The 22,957-nt window shown below is 35.9% G+C and overlaps 2 protein-coding genes across 2 annotated transcripts in view; one reads left to right on the top strand and one right to left on the bottom strand.

Annotated features, from left to right (window-relative positions):
* Positions 1 to 22,957, top strand: part of LOC140157592 (uncharacterized) — a 120,052-nt gene that overhangs the window by 33,916 nt on the left and 63,179 nt on the right. The gene's annotated exons all lie outside the window — the stretch shown is intronic.
* Positions 1,272 to 5,916, bottom strand: LOC140156237 (uncharacterized). The gene is made up of 2 exons (XM_072179235.1): positions 5,574 to 5,916; positions 1,272 to 4,320 (listed from the first exon to the last, which is right to left on the bottom strand). Exons 1-2 carry the CDS (start codon positions 5,608 to 5,610, stop codon positions 2,615 to 2,617), a joined length of 1,743 nt encoding a protein of 580 aa, XP_072035336.1. The 5' UTR covers positions 5,611 to 5,916; the 3' UTR covers positions 1,272 to 2,614.

Below are 22,957 nucleotides of genomic sequence, written 5' to 3'. Positions count from 1 at the left end.
GGGAATTTTTGCAGGACAGTCAAGTGTAGCCAGCAATTGGGCTTGTTATCCTGATCGGAACCGACTATAACAAGGTCTTTTTGTCGTGGGTCATCTGCCCCACCATTACCAGATGAGCCATGGGGAGAGTGGAATCTTTTTTTTTTTTTTTTTTTTTAATTGAACCCGGATCTCTTGCACCAAAGGCAAAGACCTTAATCAGTGTGCCACACTGTTCCCTGCTTCTTTATGTCTGTCAACAAAGTCATGTGGGAGAGATGGCTGATTGGCACCCAATATTCTAACGAAAGTCAGGAGGGGGGGGGCAATATTTATTATTATGAGTAAAAATTATAACCCAATTGTTTTCTTAACCATTGGTGTCCATGGGACAGGAAATTGTCAATAAGTCATGGGGGAAATTAAATCTTCAAATGTTGCCCAGTTGGGCTACTAAATCATGGGTTAGGCAACGCTGCATTGCTTCAGGGTACTACTTCATCCAGCTGCAAAAGATTATAAACAAATTGAATTGAATTGGTTGACTACAACATAGTCAAAAGCATGAATCAACTTATAGACCAATATATTAATAGTGGCATAGACAATGGGGGGGGTCAGGTGAGATGCTGACTATCCCTGATTAGCCCTTTTTTTAACAGTTTTTGTCACATCCCCCTTCAAAGTTGCCTTCCCCCTTTGCACCCATTTTGAAAATTCCTGGCTATACCACTGCATATATTAAGGTTGGTCTGAAATCGTCCATATGGTCAACGGCGGTAAATGGTGCTAATCTCGTTGCTATAAGATGTGTGCATTGTGCCTTGTGCGGTCACCCCGACGCAAAACGCAACAAGGATGACTGCGTTTACTAATACTTAAATCAAAGCTGCATAATTTGGTAAATGTAATACATGTTTTCATGATAAGTATACAGGGTTATTTAAAATGAACTTTATGTTTCCAGATGTTTTTTTTCCAACTTCCAGATATTTTTCTACACTGTCTTGTTGTGTACAAAAGTATGTATGGTTTAAATAATTTCAGAATGTTTTAGCTACTACTCTCAGGCCTGGGTTTATATGGACCAGTTATTACCAGCAGATTGTAAATAATAAAGTACCAAATTATCAATTGTGTAATGAATGGCAGGACTTTATTTTTAAGAAATAAAGGGTAATGCATTATCCTTTACATGCAAATAATGTGTCCGAGGCAGTAAAAACGTAAATAATGGATGAGGCGCAGCCGAACCCATTATTTAAACATTTTACTGTAATGAATTGCAGGACTTTATTTTATACAATAACTGTACAATACATCTGTCAACATGTAAGCTTTTTATTGAACTAATTAAAGGTTCTAACTATAAGTATAAAAAACATTTACATTAGGCTAGATACATCATGATACATTGAGAAATAAATATTTAGTTTCAGTAAGTGATACATTTTTTTTCTTCTAATCTAGATTTTGCAATTATTTTAAGTGAGTAAATGAATCACTTACATGTAGTGTAGCCACAGTAAATTGTTAGGTTGTTTGACTTGTATTGCCTGACTTCAAATGAGACTTAACTAATCAAAGGTTCTAACTACCTACAAAAACATTACAGGGTGCATCAAAATAAAGTATACAGTTTCTAAAATACCACTAGATTAATAATAATAATAAGCCGCAAATATTAAGCGCCTTTAACCCAAACAGGGTCTCAAGGCGCTTAACAAACCATGAAAAATACAATCTTAAAACAACAAATTACTATGAGAAAGGTTTTTAACACAAGTCTCCACATACATAAATGACAGCCAGTGAAAAAAAATTTCACTGACCATCCAGGATTTGAACCTGAGACCTTCGGATCACCGGACCGATGCTCTACCAACTGAGCTAATGAGTCAGATGGAGAAGAGCAGTGTTGTTATTATCTATAGGCCTTCAGTTCAATACCCGCTTCAATAACAAATTACTACTTAAAATACAGTCTTAAAAAACTACACAAAAATATATTTTAAGAAATAGAAATACTGGAGCGACTGATTTCACCAGACTGCAGCGCCAACGCAGAAAAAAAAAGACAGTGCATCACGGAATGGCAAGAACCCTCACTCCAGCATCCCTATTACACATACAAGCAATGAGGATTAATCAAATAACTAGTAAGATGCATGTATATTAAAACATATTAAAGTATGTAGTATTTGGTCAAAATAATTTAATTGATAGCTGAATCAACATCTTGTTCTCCCGCGACTGTAAAATCACTGGCGTGTGACCATTTATAAGAACTCGGTGGCTATTTTTCAAACATATAGTGGAATACTACATTATCACTTAGAATACTAAATAATTTTAACAAAAATTTAATCCCCTTTTGTGAGCAAAAAAAACTGTGGGAATTCCTACTCTCTGTTGGGATTGTTCCTTTATCATACTTTAGCCATAACACACCTCCTTCAAAGGGGACACCATTTGACAATCCATATTGGTTTGTACAAGGGCTTTCAGTTACAGTCAGTTTTACTGCATAGAAACTAAAAATTTGCCTATTCTTTTGTAATTATCAGTCAGGTCCATCTGCCCGGCCAGAAATGCATGCTGCTTGGACAGGACGATCAATGATTTGTTACAGTAGCTATTGAAGAGGCTTCTTTCCTTTATGGGTCTTTTCATGCCTTTTCTGGTTAGACACACAGCTGAAAAATTTATTGCAGTAGCTACATTTATATGGTTTCTCTCCTGTATGTGTTCTTTCATGTAATGTCTTTTCACATGATGATAGAAAAGCCTTGTTGCAATAGCTACATCTATGAGGTTTCTTTCCTGTGTGTGTCATTTCATGTCTTTTCTTGTTTCCCAATTGGATGAATGATTTGTTACAGTAGCTACATTTATGAAGTTTCTCTCCTGTATGGATCTTTTTATGCCGATTCTTGTACCCTAATGTGCTGAATGATTTGTTGCAGTAGTTACATTTATGAGGTTTCTCTCCTGTATGAAGTAATTCATGTTGTTTCTTATATCTTGATGTTAGGAAAGCCTTGTTGCAACATTTACATTTATGGAGTTTCTCTCCTCTGTGAATCATTTCATGTTCTTTCTTGTTTCCCAAATGGGTGAATGATTTGTTACAGTAGCTACATGTATGAGGTTTCTCTCCTCTATGAATCTGTTCATGCCTTTTCTTGTTTCCCAATTGGGCGAATGATTTATTACAGTAGCTACATTTATGGAGTTTCTTTCCTGTATGTGTCATTTCATGTATTTTCTTGTCTGCCGATTCACTGAATAATTTATTACAGTAGCTACATTTATGAGGTTTCTCTCCTGTATGGATCTTTTCATGCCTTTTCTGGTGTCCTAATTGGCTGAATGACTTCTTGCAATACCCACATTTATGAGGTTTCTCTCCTGTGTGAATGGTTTCATGTATTTTTTTGCTTCCCGAAGTGATGAATGATTTGTTACAATAGCTACACTTATGAGGTTTCTCTCCTGTATGAATCATTTCATGCTGTGTTTTGTTTCCCAATATGATGAATGATTTGGTGCAATAGCTACATTTATGTGGTTTCTCTCCTGTATGAATCATTTCATGCTGTTTTTTGTAGGACAATTTGATGAATGATTTGGTGCAATACCTACATTTATGAGGTTTCTCTCCTGTGTGATTCGTTTCGTGTTGTTTTTTGCTTACCAAAGTGATGAATGATTTGTTACAATAGCTGCACTTATGAGGTTTCTCGCCTGTATGGGTCTTTTCATGCAGATTCTTGTTTCCCATACGGCTGAATGATTTGTCGCAATACCCACATTTATGAGGTTTCTCACCTGTATGTGTCCTTTCATGTAGTTTCTTTTCATATGGTGATAGAAGAGTCTTGTTGCAATAGCTACATTGGTGAAGTTTCTTTCCTGTGTGTGTCATTTCATGTTGTTTCTTGTCACACAATTTGGTGAAAGACTTGATACAATACCTACATTTATAGCTGCCATCTTTTGAATGAGTAAATTCATGTCGGCACTTAGCAGATAAGGACTTGAAATTCTTGTCACAAAACTGACACATAAAATGATCTTTGATCTTTTTTGTCATGTGACGTGAGCTCCTCTTTGTTGGATCATGATCTTCAGATCTGCTTTTAGAAAGTCTTTGTAGCTTCACACACCCAGCCTTTGGTTTTAGCAGTGGATTGTTGTACCAATAAGGCTTAATACTCAACTCATGGCTGCGTAGATGGGATTTGTAACGGGGAATGTTTCCAATAAATCTTCTTGTGCAATACTTGCATACATGATACATTCGTAGGTCCCATTGAGGCTTGGGTCGAATCATGGTGTCTGAAAGTAAATACAGATTCCAGAAAATGGTGTTATGTATAACAAACTTGTACTATCATTGGTCAAAATAACTGGTAATTTTTGGCTGTCAAACTTTGCCTACATTTGCTGTTTTTGGCCCCCTGCATACTGTCTAGTCTGCATTTTACTTGTTTCCCCACATCAAGTTGGTGTACCTTGCTTTTTGTTTCTTTCCTGTTGTTCATATTCAAGGTATTCTCTTGTATCATTTATTGATCCTTGATGTGTTTTTTGTCCTCGTCTATTGGATTCACCATTGCCCACTTTTATGTGGATACATGCAAGGCCAAAAAATTACATGGAGAGCTTTAGCAAGGCTACAGTAATTTAGTATAGGGAGATGATATTAAATGATGATGTACTTTATTATATTGTTAGTGTTTATAATTTATAATTTATATAGGCCCTATAGGTCTATATTATCACAATAAAATTGGTATGGCCGATACTGTAAAAGAATTTAATTTCACTAGCAATTTAATTTGGCTAATTTAATTTCACTAGCGCTTTCAATCGCTAAATTAAATTGCCGCCAAATAGTTCATGCAAATTTGTGAAATTAAATTGCCACAAAAATATGACATTTTGCCAATTTGCCAAATTAAGTTGCAGTGAAATTAAAGTGTTTTACAATAATCTAATGTGCTCTGCAATTTCACTTCAGCACTCAACAGTATGCAGTACATGTATGCATGTTTACCCTTGCTGACCTGAACCCCCCAGGCACACAAACTCTCCATGTGTATAAATGGCCCAGTCCATTGATGGTAAGGCAAAAAAAATGTTTGCCCTTGCTGACCTGAACTCCCCCCCCCCTCCGGTATACAAAATCTCCACATGTGTAAATGGTCCCATCGATGATAATAAGCTCATAGAAAGCTGCACTCAACTCTCCTGCATTCAAGGTTATGAGTTTCACTAAACAATGTGTGTACATGTATGCATTTTACTAAATAACTTTAGTTGACATTTTCAATAATAAGTATATGCATGTGTTAAAAACCATGGGGCAAAACATAAGTTCTTATTGCTTAAGCTGTCTATTCTTGACTTCCATTATTTCTATTCATCATGTTCATTCAAGTGATAGAGAATTGAAGTTGTGTACGTACATCACATCAGAAATTAACACAGAAGAAATTAGCATCTCATAAACTTATGCACAACCATGAGCTGGTAGCTTACACAAAACATGTTTTTTATCTTGTAAACACACAATTGTAGAAACTCACCTTTATTATTCCACAATGATGAACATGCAGCATACATATGTGCAAGAATGAAACTCCCAAATCCACAAATTTGACAAAGTTAAAGTTATAGCATGTATTTTTGTGAACATACACGATTACAAGCTATTACAATATAATGTTGGTGCCAAAGTGAGATTGCTACTGCAGGTGCCTCTTGTTGCCCAAAATTGTCAGCCCAAATCAGGTGTAACTATGAAAGTCACCCAACTTTTCTCAACCATAGGTTTCTGTGACATGGAACTACCAAAAGTCACAAGGGCCAATATTAATTGTTATGTTGAAAAGTTATAACCCAATTGTTTCCTTAACTATTGGTGTCCATGGGACAAGAAATTGTCAATAAGTCATGGGGAAAATCTTTAAAAGTTGCCCAGTTGGGCTACAAATCGCTGGGTCAGGAAACCCTGCCTTGCTTGATGGTGCTACTTCATCCACCACTAAAGAATGGAACACACCTTTTATTTGCTTTGTTATTTGCTCATTGGCTCTTTGTCCTCAACCACAAGTTGTTTGACTGAATGGAAACAAGCCAGCAATCCTGAACAATCAATTTCAATCAATTTATTGGAATCACTTTTGTACTAGTGGCACATGCACTCATGTGCAGTGCATCCAACATAAAAATACAATTATACAGAACATCAATAAATAAAAATTCCTTTAAAAAAGGAATGGGGTACCCAATGGAAGCTTTGACGTGATGTGCTGAAATTTCTTTGCGGACCACTTTGGAGGTGACGCGTATGTAGGGAGACCCCCCTTTTTACCATCGCTGTCAACCAATGACCCCATTACCAGCACATGCTATGTTGCCCAAAGACCAGGCTATTAAGACCCCCTTTTTCACCATCGCTTTCACCAAAAGACCCTATTACCAGCACATGCTCTGTCACCCAAACACCCCATATTTTTCCTTTAGATCTGTCACCCAAAGACCTAGACCCTAATATTTCCATCTGAACAACACGAGTCGTCTATCACTGATTTTCGAGGCTTCTTTTGGCTCGCACCCAAAGACCCCATTAAAATATTCTCAACCAATTCCCCCCTAATTTAGATCCAAACTGATGGGACGAAAGAGGGTTGGTTTCAAATAAAAAGGAATAAAGATCTTACCATTTCAGTTACTATTGTTAGGAAATCATGTTGTGGGGGTTGTTGGAGCAGAATTATTTTATTTAAAATATAGGTTTGTTAAGGATTGTTTTCCAAGTGGACATATTATGATAATTTAACTGTCGGTTGTATGTAATACCTGACAATATTGCATTCCTGGTTATTGATTTAACGGAAAGTCGCCGCGGATATCAGGTTTTAAGAGCATTTGAACTTGTTTAACATGCTTAATAAGCGTCACAATAGTCACGGTGTATTGGGTGTTTTTATTAACCCAATAATTTTGTATTTCCAACAAAGATGACAAGTCTATACGGGATTTTAATGATTTTGGTAAAGGTAACTGTTCTAAATAACACGCGTCGCTCTTCACCTGGATCATAGGTCTACTCTGCGATCGTAAGAGCGCCATCTCTCTATCAGGTTCTAAGAGGCGGTAAACTGGTTAAGCAATACAAAGGTCTAGGTTTATTTGGTGTTTTTATCAGTCCATTAATTTTATATTTCAAACAAAGATTATACGCACAAGATTTCATCCCGTGCATATTTGTAAACAATAATAAAAACAAATCCAAGCAAATTGTGGTTTTATTTCTAAGCTGGGCATACCTTAAGCAAAACAATTGCGAAGTAAATCTAGCAAGAGTAAATTAGAAGCTTTTCACAAAGTCATGCCAATAAAGTGCCCCAGCCGTAGCTGGCGCCCTGAAAACCAGAACAAAAACAAACATACTTAGATTGAACAGTGTGCTTATGTACAAGTCGTAAGTGAAAAGGACAATACACTTATAACTAAATTTACGAGTTGAACTTAACAATAGTACATCTAATACACTTAACATGCCCACCCCACAAAAACTGTACGATTGTATACTCCACGTTTGCATACTTGACGATTCCATGCTCGCTCTCGCAGGTTTTCTCCGGGATCTCCGGTTTCCTCCTGCTTAAAAAAAATCCGGGATTAGTTGTTTGGTTATCAAAAACTTCCTTCACCCAATAGGGTATATTGCTGATCCATTGATTATCCTTTTCTGGTGCATTGTGGGATAGAAAAGGGGGCAAATTGATCGCTAATTTGCTCCCTTTTCTATCCCACAATGCACCAGAAAAGGATAATTAATGGATCAGCAATATACCCTATGGAATTTGGGGAGCTGCACAAATAAATGGGGGATGTTACATAAAGTGCGGATAGGATTGCGCTATTCTGGCTGCACAATGCCTAGTTGATGCGATCTGATTGTGATGATTCATCATGGCAGTGAAATTACAGTGCTTTGAACACTCTGTGATCTGCGGTAACGCGCTATATAAATACCGAAATTATGTATCTTCAGTAGTTAGCATGATCAGATTATGCTATCTTCAGTAGATAGCATGATCAGATTATGCTATCTTCAGTAGATAGCATGATCAGATTATGTTATCAGGTTATGCTATCTTCAGTAGATAGCATGATCTGCTATCTTCAGTAGATAGCATAATCAGATTATTCAGTAGAAAGCATGATCAGGTTATGCTATCTTCAGTAGATAGCATGATCAGATTATGCTATCTTCAGTAGATAGCATGATCAGATTATGCTATCTTCAGTAGATAGCATGATCAGATTATGCTATCTTCAGTAGATAGCATGATCAGATTATGTTATCAGGTTATGCTATCTTCAGTAGATAGCATGATCTGCTATCTTCAGTAGATAGCATAATCAGATTATTCAGTAGAAAGCATGATCAGGTTATGCTATCTTCAGTAGATAGCATGATCAGGTTATGCTATCTTTAGTAGATAGTATGATCAGATTATGCTATCAGGTTATGCTATCTTCAGTAGATAGCATGATCAGATTATGCTATCTTCAGTAGATAGCATGATCATGTTATGCTATCTTCAGTAGATATCATGATCAGGTTATGCTATCTTCAGTAGATAGCATGATCAGGTTATGCTATCTTCAGTAGATAGCATGATCAGATTATGCTATCTTCAGTAGATATATAGCATAATCAGATTATGCTATCTTAACTAGAAAGCATGATCAGGTTATGCTATCTTCAGTAGATAGCATGATCAGGTTATGCTATCTTCAGTAGATAGCATGATCAGATAATGCTATCTTCGGTAGATAGCATGATCAGATTATGCTATCTTCAGTAGATAGCATGATCGGATAATGCTATCTTCAGTAGATAGCATGATCAGGTTATGCTATCTTCAGTAGATAGCATAATCTGATTATGCTATCTTCAGTAGATAGCATGATCATATTATGCTATCTTCATTATGTAGGATGATCAGATTATGCTATCTTCAGTAGGTAGCATGATATGTAGTGGCGTATCGTGGCTGCTCCTACCTGGTGGCTATTAAAGAAAATGTAAATTTTGCCACCAATTTTTTCCAGCCAGCCCCTTCATATTCTGCCGTCCCTTCTTAATTGCCGCCCGCGCCTTTGAATCCGGGCGCTCGTGCCCCAAATCCCCACTCCCAACAAAGAAAATACATGCATGATATGATTTTGCTATTTTGAGTAGATGATCAGATTATGCTATCTTCAGTAGATTACATGATCTGGTAATTATCGTGTTCAGTAAATATCATGATACAATTATGCTATTTTAGTAGATTCCATAATAATGGAATCATTCAGAAGAAAGGGATTTTTGTAAAATTGTAATTTTAATTGGTATGTGCCTCCTCTGTGCCTCTATGAAGCTATGCTGCTGTGCAGCATATGCGGCTATAAAGGTACCGTAAATGTTCACCTAATGACGCTATGGGCTCCCTGGACCTAGCTGGAATTTTAGACATAAACTAAAAGTGCCCTCCCATAAAAAAAATCCCACCAGCAAATAAGGGCATATACCCTTAATTCTTGTTGGGATTTTTAGAGGATGGAGCTCTCTATTTGTACATGAACTTTACTCCAAGGCAAAGGAGCCCAGGTGCGCCATTGGGCGAACATTTCGGTATTGTCTTCTTCTCTTCTGCCTGGGCATGCTGGGTGGAAACATATTGTCACTTGGCTAGACCATCGTTAAGTTTTATGCATAATATGCATCTTATTTGCCCACTATGACTCAACCAAGTTAAGTTCACTAACTTTCTCAATCCTTTACGCACATCAAAGCTGCCGAATTTGGTAAATCGTCTCTGGGCGGGAAAAACCTCATATGTAATTCCAGAGGTCAAATGCAAAACCTCATATGTAAAAAGTGGGCCCCAATTACAAAACTTCATATGTAACGAGACGCAAAAAAACGGTTAAAAATTAACAGGATTTGCATAAAATATGGTGTTGCTCTTTTGGTTATTTACAGACACTTATGCACTTAACAACAGTTAAAAGGGAAGCACCAGAAGGTGTGTTGGAACATTTTCTTCAAGTTGATGAGGTTTTTTAATTTGGGCCCACTTTTTACATATGAGGTTTTGCATTTGACCTTTGGAATTACATATGAGGTTTTTCCCGCCCAGCGACGCAATGTAATATGTGTTTTTATGATAAATAAGAGTTGGTCTACATGGACCAGATATTACCAGCATTTCTATAAATAATCAAGGATCAAATCAAAACAAAAGTTTTTGCCACACTGAAGATATAAACCACTTGGTGTAGCCTCAGTGTTTTGTGTAATGAATTACCAGACTTCAAATCGAACTTAATTTTTACAATGACTGTACAACCCAACTATCAAAATGTAAGGTTTTATTGAACTAATCAAAAGATTTAACTACAAAAATATTTAGCATGTAGTGTAACCACGGTATATTGGTAGGTGATTTGACTTGAATTGCTTGACTTTAAATGAGACTTTATGTTCACAATGACTCGACTGTACAACACAACTAATAAATGGTTCTAAGAAACTACAAAAATATTATTAAACAAGTATAATTAGAGTCATGCGGTAGCATGACCAGCAAGTTTTAAAAAAAGCGACTGATAAAGAAGAATAAGCAGATGCACCAAAGACTATATTTACACGAAACAAAACGCTATTGTTCTATGATATTTTTTAAGCTGGGTACAAAATATATCTAAAACCATGCTAAATCTTATTTACTGTCCAAAGTGTAATATTTTAATAACTCATTAATTCAAAAAGTTACACCAATCTTACAGTCAATCCGATTATTTCATAATAAACAAACATTCTTGTTTATTTCATAGCCAAAATTAGTGGCAAATCATAGCTAATCATACTGATATCCAGAATCTTTAAGTCACTGCTACAGCCATACATGGCTGTCACTGTCGCACTACTTTTTGAGATTCACTTTCAAAATATACCCTAGCATTTTCCTGGATACCCTACATACAAATTCTGGATCCCATTAGCCAAAAAAATCAAGTTTTTCACAATTCTTTTATTCTTTCCGGACCACAGCATACATTCATATTAATAAATACTCCACTTTCACACGTCCTTACATCGGGACGTCCACGTGGCGAAGTGGTTAAGGACATGGACTTCTAATCCACTAAAGAAGTTTTGCTCAAGTTCAAACTTCCCATCACCTTTTTTTTAAATGTTTTATTAACCAATTTATTGTCATAAATCAAGAATAAAACCATTTCGAACATCCATTGCTATTGTGATATTATATTTTTTTCATCAAACAAACATGTTTGATTTTTTATTCACATTTAGGCCTAGGGCCTACTTTCACCATGCATATGCTTTCACCATGCCTGACGATCATGATATTTCCGAATCATTTCACATTTTGGATGCATTGTAGCCGACGGGGACCCAACTAAAGGCTGCTAGTCAGGTGTAGGAATGCGTGTATTTGGATTTGTCTATAATATATGTGTGAAAAAGTATTGTTCCACTTGTATGGAAGGCCAACAGGGACAAAAACGTATCCAAAAAGAGACAACCAAATATGTAAGGCCATTAAAGTCATACGTAAAGACAAATTAGCAAAGCGGCAAAAATACCCAAATGCCTATTGCAAGGAGGACTGTCCCCACCACCATGACCACATACACACGGAAACCCGATAGAGAGCAGGGCTTGAAGAATGAGGGAAATTAAAACCACAAACCGCTAAAGATCACCAACAACCGCCGCTCAATAGGGATGTCAAACTAGATTGCCCCACATGGTTACAAAGAACCACAAACCGCTGAATTTTGGATATCCACCTAAATTGCCCATGAGGCTACAAAGAAGTGTGGTTATCCAACAAGCTTAAGCTATAAATTATCCCCCAGAGACTACAGGGCTTGAAGAATGAGGGAAATTAAAAACCACAAATCGCGAAAGACCGCCAACAACCGCCGCTCAATAGGGATGTCAAAGGCTACAAAGAACCACAAACCGCGAAATATGGATACCCAACCAGTTTAAAAGACAATTTAGCCACCGATAGAGGCCAGGGCCTGAACAAGTAGAGAAATTAAAACCACAAACCGCGAAAAACGCCAAAAACCGCCGCTCACTAGGGATATCCAACTAGATTGGCCCACAGGGCTACACAGAACCACAACCTGTGAAATTTGGATATCCAACAAATTAAAACCACAAACTGTGAAAGACAACCAACAACCGCCGCTCAATAGAGACATCCAGCTAGATTGGCCCGCAGGGCTTCAAAAACCACGCACCGCCAAGTATAGTTATCCAACCAGCTTGAACTATAAATTAACTCCCGATAGAGGGTAGAACATGAAGAATGAGGGAAATTAAAACTACAAACCGCGAAAAGACCGCCAACAACCGCCGCTTAATAGGTAAATCTAACTAGATTGCCCGCCAGGGCTACAAAGAACTATCAACCGCGAAATTTGGATATCCAACTAGATTGCCCACTGGGCTACAAAGAACCACACACCGAAAAGTATAGTTACCCAACGAGCTGAAACTATAAATTAACCCCGATAGAGGGTAGGGCATGAAGAAAGAGGGAAACGAAAACTACAAACCGCGAAAAACCGCCAACAACCGCCGCTTAATAGGAAATCAACTAGATTGCCCGCAGGGCTACAAAGAACTATCAACCGCGAAATTTGGATATCCAACTAGATTGCCCATGAGGGCTACAAAAACCACAATCATTAAAACATAATTATCTTGCTAAGTCGTGGCACTTAGACGCTTCCGTAGTATAAGCCTTGCTACATAGTTTTAATGTGAAGTAAATCGGACTCTGTGTCTCGCTGGCATCGTCAACATTGGGTATGTGTTGTCCATATTTACATTTTCTTAGTTGCCTTGAATAATTAAAGTATATTAAAATGTATATGTATCCCTATTAACATTACAGTCACACGGTAGCTGTGACCAGCAAGTTTTAAAAATAAACGGCTGATAAAGTTTTATCAAATTATGTACTGTCATAAATCAAGGATAACATAATTTCAAACATCTATTTTTCGTTTTATTCGTTTTATGGAGTACTTCAGAGCCGATGACTTTCCAAGCTTAGAGCTGCTTGGCTACATTCATAAAAGAAAGAAAATCCACCAAAAAAGCGTTAACAACGTAAAAAGCAGCAAGTTTAAAAAGCCCCCACCTCGGCTCACTTTTTGAAACTTGGTCCCATTTTGAATATCAACAGCAAATCGGTGTTTTTAACGTTTAAACAATAGTATCATTGTCATTAACATGCCTACTTGTTATTCGTTTAATTCAATCATTGGTCATGAACTTAATAATTATCATAAAACAAAACATATATATAAGGATATTGGCCAAGAACAACATAATAACCTTTCTGATCGTTCCAGAATGCTAACAACTTAATATCGCATCGGCACATTAAAGATACATAACACTTCTGGAAATGTTTTAAGTTGATAATTATGACAAAGATTAAATCAGTATCTTTTACAAATGGGACCAAGTTTCAAAAAGTGAGCCGAGGTGGGGGCTTTTTAAACTTGCTGCTTTCTTTACGTTGTTAACGTTTTTTTGGTGGATACTTATAACACATACTATACACTTAGAATACAAAATAATTTTATCATACAAATGTAGAAATACCCAGATTATGTTTGAGCAAAAACCTATGGGAATAATTCCCATTTTGTCTCAAAGGTTATGCGTGATTTGAAAACAAATGCGAAATGCAATTTTATTTTTTTTATTCCCGAATTGGTATTTTTATTGTATTTTGAGAAAAAAAATCTGATTTCACCCGAATTTTTCCGGAAAAAAATATTGTTTTATATTTTTTTTTAAATAATAAAAATTTCCGCATTTTGCTTTTTCACAAATCTTTGAGACAAACCCTTTTTTTAACCTAATGGTACTGTACACCACTATGACTTAGTAAGAGTATTATGATAAATGCATCTAATTGATGCACGCCCCTTAGTTATTTTGGCCAGCCTAAGTAGGTCTTTAATTTAATGGGAGCAAATACTGTGTAGCTGTTACTTGCTGAATACATTTAAGGGGATACTACACCCCTGCCCAATTTTTTGCCTATTTTTGCATTTTTCTCAAAAATTATAGAGCATTGATGACAAGTAAGATATGTATATTATAGGGGCAAGGACTACAACTACTGCACTGGAAATTTTATTTCAGCACAGACAACAGTTGTGGAGTTACAGTCAAAAATGAGGGGAAACCAATATTTGATCAATAAATCAAAAACTACTTGCATTGAGTTGCTGAATTTTCAGTGCAGTAGTTGTAGTCCTTGCCCCTATAATATACATATCTTATTTAACACCAATGTGCTATAATTTTTGAGAAAAACGCAAGAATAGGCACAAAATTGGCCAGGGGTGTAGTACCCCCTTAAGGGATAGCGTGAAGCATGCATATCAAAGCTATTTTCAAGGGACAATGTCAGTGAGGTTAAATCCCCGGGCTAAATCAGTAGCCTCATCAACCGGGGGATGCTGCGAAATTGGTCCTTTTTCAGTAAATACCAAGTGCAAGTTTATGTGTCATTCTTGTGTGAGTTTCATTTAGACCTGCCTCAGAACAAATTTGACCTAATTGTACATTTTTGCATGCATAGTCTTATTACCAGAGTGAGCTAGCACAATAATTTGGCAGCCCCCTAAAAAATTCACCCTGTACTCCATTTAAATTTCCACTCTTTCAAGGAGTTGAACGAAGGACAACCCATTTTTGAGTGGAAAACACTTGAAAATGAAAGAAAGTACATTTTCTTTAGGATGTTAACTCTTTCAAGAGTATACAGACTACTTTTTTCAATCCTTATATCGTGAAATTTTACCACTCAAAAGGGGTTGTCCTCCATTTCACTCTCACTTTTTTGCACTCTTTCCACTCGGTGTACATTTATAGAGTTATTATCTATATCTTGCAATGTGTTGGTTGTGCTGCTCAAGGAATAGCTATGGCGATGAAAAAAACCAACAAATCTGTTTTCCAGGCAGACGGACTTTTCAAGTAGGGTCAGCCAGTCAGGATCTTTTTTTTTCTTGAGGTTAAAATGACCATAAAAATATCAAACTAGAAAAATCTTTTAGTTTTGTTTGATAGATAATTTTAATATCTTTCATTAGACACCAAAAATGTGAAAATCGAGGCTGTTGTTAATAAATGGCATGCATAAAACGAATTAAACAGGAAAATGGGTCAAATTTGAGGTCACTGACCTCTGATGTCATGCTCCACCACTCATGACACTCAAGACTTCACTTTTCAGATGTCCCATGGGATGTTCTATCCAACTATCATAACAAGACACCTGGTCATTTTTGTCAAAGAAATTCCTGCTATCTCTTGGACCATATGTCTGAGGTTTCTCCCCAGTATGGGTCAGTTCATGCTTGTTCACGTTTTTAAGCATGTGAATGATTTCTTACAGTAGATTTATTGATGCTGGTTCTCTCCTGTATGAATCATTTCATGCTTTTTCTTGTTTCCCAATTGACTGAATGATTTGGTGCAATACCCACATTTATGGGGTTTCTCTCCTGTATGCATCCTTTCGTGTAGTTTGATCTTATATGATGATAGAAAAGCCTTGTTGCAATAGCTACATTGGTAAGGTTTCTTTCCTGTGTGTATCATTTCATGTCTTTTCTTGCTTCCAATGAAATGAATGATTTATTACAGTAGCTGCATTTATGTGGTTTCTCTCCTGTATGTTTCCTTTCATGTACTTTCTTTTCATATGATGATAGAAAAGCCTTGTTGCAAGAGCTACATTGGTAATGGATCTTTTCATGTCGTTTCTTGTGACTCAATCGGCTGAATAATTGGTTGCAGTAGCTACATTGATGAGGTTTCTCTCCTGTATGAATCATTTCATGTTCTTTCTTGTTTCCCAATAGACTAAATGATTTGTCACAATATTCACATTTATGCGGTTTCTCTCCTGTATGTGTCCTTTCATGTCGTTTCATATCCTTTGATAGAAAAGTCTTGTTGCAATATGCACATTGGTAAGGTTTCACTCCTGTGTGAATCATTTCATGCTGTTTCTTGTTTTCCAATTGGCTGAAGGATTTGTTGTAATACCCACATTTATGAGGTTTATCTCCTGTATGTGTCCTTTCATGTCGTTTCATATCCTTTGATAGAAAAGTCTTGTTGCAATATTCACATTGGTGGGGTTTCTTGCCTGTATGGATCTTTTCATGTCGTTTCTTGTTGAATGAGTTGTTGTAATACCCACATTTATTGGGTTTCTCTCTTGTATGAATATTTTCATGTTGCTTCCTGGTACTCACATCGCTGAATGATTTATTGCAATAGCCACATTTATGAGGTTTCTCTCCTTTGTGGACTTTTTCATGGTGATTCTTGTGTCCCAATTGACTGAATGATTTGTTACAATACCTATATACATTTATGTGGTTTTTATCCTGTATGTGTCCTTTCATGTTGTTTCTGTTCATTTGATGATAGGAAAGCTTTGTTACAATAGCTACATTTATGGGATTTCTCTCCTGTGTGTGTCATTTCATGTCGCTTCTTGCTTCCTAATTGGATGAATGATTTATTACAGTAGCTACAATTATGAGGTTTCTCTCCTCTATGAATATTTTCATGTTGGTTCTTGACTCCCAATCGGCTGAATGATTTGTTGCAAAAGCTACAATGATGAGGTTTCTCTCTTGTATGCATCATTTCATGTTGTTTCTTTTGATATGATGATAGAAAAGCCTTGTTGCAATAGCTACATCTATAAGGTTTCTCTCCTGTATGATTCATTTCATGTTGCTTCTTGTGTCCCAATTGGCTGAATGATTTGTTGCAGTAGCCACATTTATGGGGTTTCTCCCCTGTATGGATCTTTTCATGTTCTTTCTGTTCATTTGATGATAGAAAAGCCTTGTTGCAATAGCTACATTGGTATGGTTTCTCTCCTGTATGGATCTTTTCATGTCGTTTCTTGTGACTCAATCGGCTGAATGATTGGTTGCAGTAGCTACATTTATGAGGTTTATCTCCTGTATGTGTCCTTTCATGTCGTTTCATATCCTTTGATAGTAAAGTCTTGTTGCAATATTCACATTGGTGGGGTTTCTCTCCTGTATGACTCTTTTCATGTTGATTCTTGTTGAATGATTTGTTGTAATACCCACATTTATTGGGTTTCTCTCCTGTATGAATATTTTCATGTTGCTTCCTGGTACTCACATCGCTGAATGATTTATTGCAATAGCCACATTTATGAGGTTTCTCTCCTTTGTGGATTTTTTCATGGTGATACTTGTGACCCAATTGGCTGAATGATTTGTTACAATACCTACATGTATGTGTTTTTTCTCCTGTATGTGTCCTTTCATGTCGTTTCTGTTCCGTTGATGATAGAAAAGCCTTGTTGCAATAGCTACATTTATGGGGTTTCTCTCCTGTGTGTGTCATTTCATGTTCTTTCTTGTGTCCCAAATGGTTGAATGATTTATTACAGTAGCTACAATTATGAGGTTTCTCTCCTTTGTGGATTTTTTCATGGTGATTCTTGTGTCCCAATTGACTGAATGATTTGTTACAATACCTACATTTATGTGGTTTTTCTCCTGTATGTGTTCTTTCATGTACTTTCTTCTCCTTTGATGATAGAAAAGCCTTGCTGCAATAGCTACATTTATGGGGTTTCTCTCCTGTGTGGGTCATTTCATGTTTCTTCTTGTTTCCCAATAGGTTGAATGATTTATTACAGTAGCTACAATTATGAGGTTTCTTGCCTGTATGGATCTTTTCATGCTGATTTTTGTATCCCAATTGACTGAATGATTTATTACAATACCCACATTTATGAGGTTTCTCTCCTGTATGTGTCCTTTCATGTAGTTTCTTATCATGTGATGATTTAAGAGCCTTGTTGCAATAGCTGCATTGGTAAGGTTTCTTTCCTGTGTGTGTCATTTCATGTTGTTTCTTGTCACATACTTTGCTGAAAGACTTGATGCAATATCTACATTTATAGCTGCCATGTTTTGAATGAGTAAATTCATGTTGACACTTAGCAGATAAGGACTTGAAATGCTTGTCACAAAACTGACACATGAAATGATCTTTGATCTTTTTTGTCATGTGACGTGAGCCCCTCATTGTTGGATCATGATCTTCAGATCTTCTTTTAGAATGTCTTTGTATCTGCACACACCCAGCCTTTGGTTTTAGCAGTGGATTGCTGTACCAATAAGGCTTAATACTCAACTCATGGTTCCGAAGATGGGACATGTAACGAGGAATGTTTCCAATAAATCTTCTTTTGCAATACTTGCATACAGGATCCATTAGTAAATCCCATTGACGCGTGGGTCGAATCATGGTGTCTGAAAGGAAATACAATAAGATTCCAGAAAATCACATTTTGTATTCTGTACATAACAAACTTCTACAATAATGGCAAAATGGCAAGACAGCCAAAAAAATTTGCATCTTTGTCATAGGGCATAGGTCGAAAACCTTTGGTTTCAGGAAGTTGACATACATACATTCATATCAAGTATACTTTTTAGTTCAAATATCATTTTTTTTTATTTACCATGAGGCCAACAAAAATTGTTGTGTTGCCCTCCCAAGCCTAAAAATCTGGTGACTCACCCGGCCGGAATTCTTTTTTTTTTACCAATTAACGCAACCATTCATACCTACTATTTCACAGTAACATGAGTGAAGAGTGGCAAATGCATACCGTATTCATTCTAATAAGCGCCCATGCCCCAATAAGCGCCCACCCAGCGACTTTGCAACAAACACAATATGAAATTATTAACCGCCCATCCAATGTTGTCAAAATACTTCCAGTAAGCTTACCTGTCGAGTGATTTTACATGCATGCATGAGGGAAATTGAGCATCAAAAGCACCCAAAATGTGCACCAAATTAAATTATGATGCTATTTCATAGTGGGCAGATGTATAGATATTAAGAAATAACCACCTGCAAATGCCTTTAAAAGGCCAACTTTTAGCTAATTCTGTCCCAAATTCGTATTTTTTGCTGGCGCAGCGGCCACCATTTATTTACAGTTAGTGCGCCCTCAAAAACATTTTGTCAATATAATATTAAATTAAGACACATAATATTGTGAGGGCGCACTAACTGTGAGTAAATACTTTCAGACGGTGATTGATGACTAAAAACAAGGTAAAAAATAAGCGCCCACCCAAAATGACTTTGTTAAGCGCCCTGGGCGCTTATTGGAATGAATACGGTAATATTATTTGTATTTTCTACCCATGAATATTTTATTAAATAATATTAAGCCCCTTCACAATTAATTCTTAGTTTATTGTTAAGATTTAATTATTAATTATTAATTAAATTTGTACTTATTAGTGTCTTTTTTTTATATTTTATTTTGAGCGGGAAAAAAATCAACTGTGAAGGGCCTTAAACATAATATGTTGTTTGGTGAATATGAGTCAGTCCTAATAATGTGCTGGCTTGGGGCACAAACTTTTTAGTGAATGTGAGGGATCCAGAAATAGGCTTGGAGTATGATTAAAAAAATATTTGTTGAAAAAAAAAAGTAAAAACAAGACAAAACCGGGGCTAGATTTTTGCCATTTTGACCCGGTCGCGGAGGGCAACACAACAACTTTTTTTGGCCTGATTTACTATGTAAATTTTTTTTTGAAATATGGTGTGATCAAGCAAAATCAGGCTGAAGTGGGAAATATTCAATTTTCAAAATGTGACATGTATTCTCCACCGCATATATGAAGTTTGGCATTTACTTTTCGAGATACTGTAATTTCAATGCTGCAATGGCTGGGACATGGAATAGAGGAATACCGTAATAGTGATTTTGAGGTTGGTCTTAAACCCAGGAATTATGAAGCATATGGGCCTCATAACTGCTATTTATATAAAAGTATATGGCAAATCCATTATTGTTGCGTCAAATTTTAGTAAAATGCAGTTTTGGAGAAAATAAATAACTTTTTAACCCAAATTTTGGGGCAACGTAACAACCAATTTTCAGTAATGACTAATGTTTTTTTTTCATTATTTTCAAAACTAGATATACTTTTTGTAACTTTTGCCAAATGTTTGAAATTTGGTTTAAAATCATGCTTTAAATATTAATACTCATTTAGTTGGAAAACATGTAAGTGTAGTTGTATAAGTCAAAGTTGGCACTAAGGCTCTCACCAATTCCCGGGTTTGTTCCGCTCGTCCTTGGCCTACCCAGGTCCAAATTCATGGGTCAAAGTACCCGAAAAACACACACAAAAAGCATAAGTACTGGTTATTAAAATGTACAATTTTATCCAACTTTGATTTTTAAAAATAGTAATTTTTTTTTGGTAGCAGTATTTTTCTGGTTTCCAGCCTTGAATAACAAGTAATTTCAATTTTGTAAAAAAAAATTGGATTTTTTCATTCATATTTTCAGGTACCTGGATTCCCGCCGGAAAATTCAATTGTGTACCCGAGTACATAATTACCTGTTAGGTGAGAGTTCTAGTTTGCACATAAAATCTGTTTTTTATCTTATAAACATACGCGCAATTGACTTTTGGGCTAAAAGGTTATATTTTTGATTAAAACTGAAACTTTTCTGATATTAAACAGATAAATTTGGCAAAAGAAATTAAAACTCAAAAATTTAGAAAAAGTCAAAAGCAAACAATTTAAGGGATCTAAAATGAGTTTATTAGCGTTTCGACAGTATTTTTTTGTGGGACATGAGAGCACCTCAGACCTATCGAATTGCATTCTGAATACGAAGCATGTCTTTCTGATATCAAATAATTTTCATTTTTTGAAAATCACAATATAATACAAATTTTATGACAAATTATAAAAATTTGATAGTTCTCAAATTTCTGATATATAACAGTCCTCGAAGTTAATTATATAAATCTAATGATATATTCTTAAAGTGTATGTAGCAGGGAGGAAAAGCCGACGGTCAATTGAAAATTTTGACCTTTCATATTGAAGATATGGATTTTTTCCCCAAAAGACCTAATTTTTGTTGGTGTTTTGGGAAAAAAATCCATATCTTCAATACGAAAGGTCAAAATTTTCAATTGATCGTCGGCTTTTCACCCCACCTACATACATTTTAAGTATCAATCATCAGATTTATAAAGTTTACTTCAAGTACTGTTAAATATCAAAAATATCAATTTTTAATGATTTGCCATAAAATGTGTATTAAATTGAGAATTTCAAAAATCAAAATTATTTGATATCAGAATGACATTCTTCAGATTCAGAATGCAATTCGATATGTCTGATGTGCTCTAATGTCCCAAAATAAATACTGTCCAAACGTTCATACCCCAGCCCTTAAGGTTATTAATTATTTTAAACTGTTGTGATTTGGTAGTTCACATCATCTTACGAATGGTAGTGAGCTTTGGCAAAAATTGCATTGCTCAATTCCTAACGAGTGTGTAGAAGAATTAAAATATCACAGATATACTTTTATAGGTGCTGCGGTTCTTTAGTTACCTTGTAAAGAGGGCTGAAACAACAACACTTTTGTAAAACGTGCATAACTCATAAATTAAGCAAGTTTGCAAAGTATACGATTTGTAGAATGAACCTTTGCAAAACATCAAGGTGTTATTTTTCAATAATATACTGATCTAGATAATGAAAATCGATTTTTAGGTTGCTTCGACCAACAATACCTTGTCTATAAAAGGGCTAAATTTTAAGTTTATCCATACATCATCGATAACGAAACTGATAAATGGCATATTGTACAATAACACTTTGCAGAAGCTTTTTGGCAGTGGGGAAGGAAAAGAAGGAAGGAAGAAGAATATGATGATGCACTCAGTTTTTTTGCTGAGGCTTTTCGTATGGTTAGGGCTAATTAGTGAACACCCCAACGAGGGGAAAAGAGTGATATCTAACTCCGCATAGGCTTTTTTTTTGCTGCTGTAGCTTTTTGTGACTTTTGGTATAGAGATGAGAAGTACCTACAAAATACTCATGGACAGTGAGAGACTGAAATAACATGCCCCATACCATAACTGATATTGCCAACCCAGATCAATTTAAAGAGGCACTTCAAAATATTATTTCAAAGCAGAGGAAGAAAATAGAAGAGACTGTGATTATTTTCTATGCATGCACAAAACTCCTGCTTGTCTTTTTTCCACCTGGAATGTTGTATTAAGCAGTAAGAAATAATAATCATAGAAGAAGTGAAATAGACAATAGAACTACAATTATACATGCCTATATGTAAAAACTCACGTTTACTATGTTCCACAATGATGAACACAGCATACAACTGTACAGGAATGCAACTTGTTAAGTCCACAAAATCCAATGCAAAGTAGTTCAAGTTTAAGTGTGTATTGAAATGTGAAAGTAATAATACCATTACAATACATGAAGATGCCAGCAGTGAGACTGATGCTGTACAGGTGTCTCTTGCTTCAGGGTTGCCAGAAATTGTCAGCCCAAATCAAAGGTCAAATCATTGGAAAGTCACTTGAAACTAACAACAATCACAGGGGTGAGAGCAATATTAATTATTATGTTGAAAAGATATAACCCAAATTAAAATTTGTTGTCCATGGGACAGAATTTTGTTAATAAGCCATGTAGAAAATCTTCAAATGTTGCCCAATTGGGCTACCAAATTGTGGAGTAGGCAACCCTGTATTGCTTCAGGGTTGCTACTTTGGCACCTACAAATGATATGAATTGAATTGTATTAAAATATGACCATATTGTATATTCTATGGTTGACTGCACTTTGTCAAAAAAGGCTGATAATTTGGCCTATAGTTTGATATGTATAGTGATTTTGCATGAATAAACCTGAAAGTTTGGCCATGAAACACACCCTTAAATTTTGTCCTTTTG

The sequence above is a fragment of the Amphiura filiformis genome, chromosome 7 (genome assembly GCF_039555335.1).
Source record: "Amphiura filiformis chromosome 7, Afil_fr2py, whole genome shotgun sequence".
In the NCBI taxonomy this organism is placed as follows: Eukaryota; Metazoa; Echinodermata; class Ophiuroidea; order Amphilepidida; family Amphiuridae; genus Amphiura; species Amphiura filiformis.
This window is presented reverse-complemented; position numbering and strand designations above follow the sequence as displayed.

Coding starts and splice junctions, on each gene's coding strand:
- LOC140156237 (XM_072179235.1), bottom strand. CDS start 5,610: ATGTATGCTGCATGTTCATCATTGTGGAATAATAAAG. Junction 4,321..5,573: donor ATCATTGTGGAATAATAAAG/GTGAGTTTCTAC, acceptor ATTTACTTTCAG/ACACCATGATTCGACCCAAG.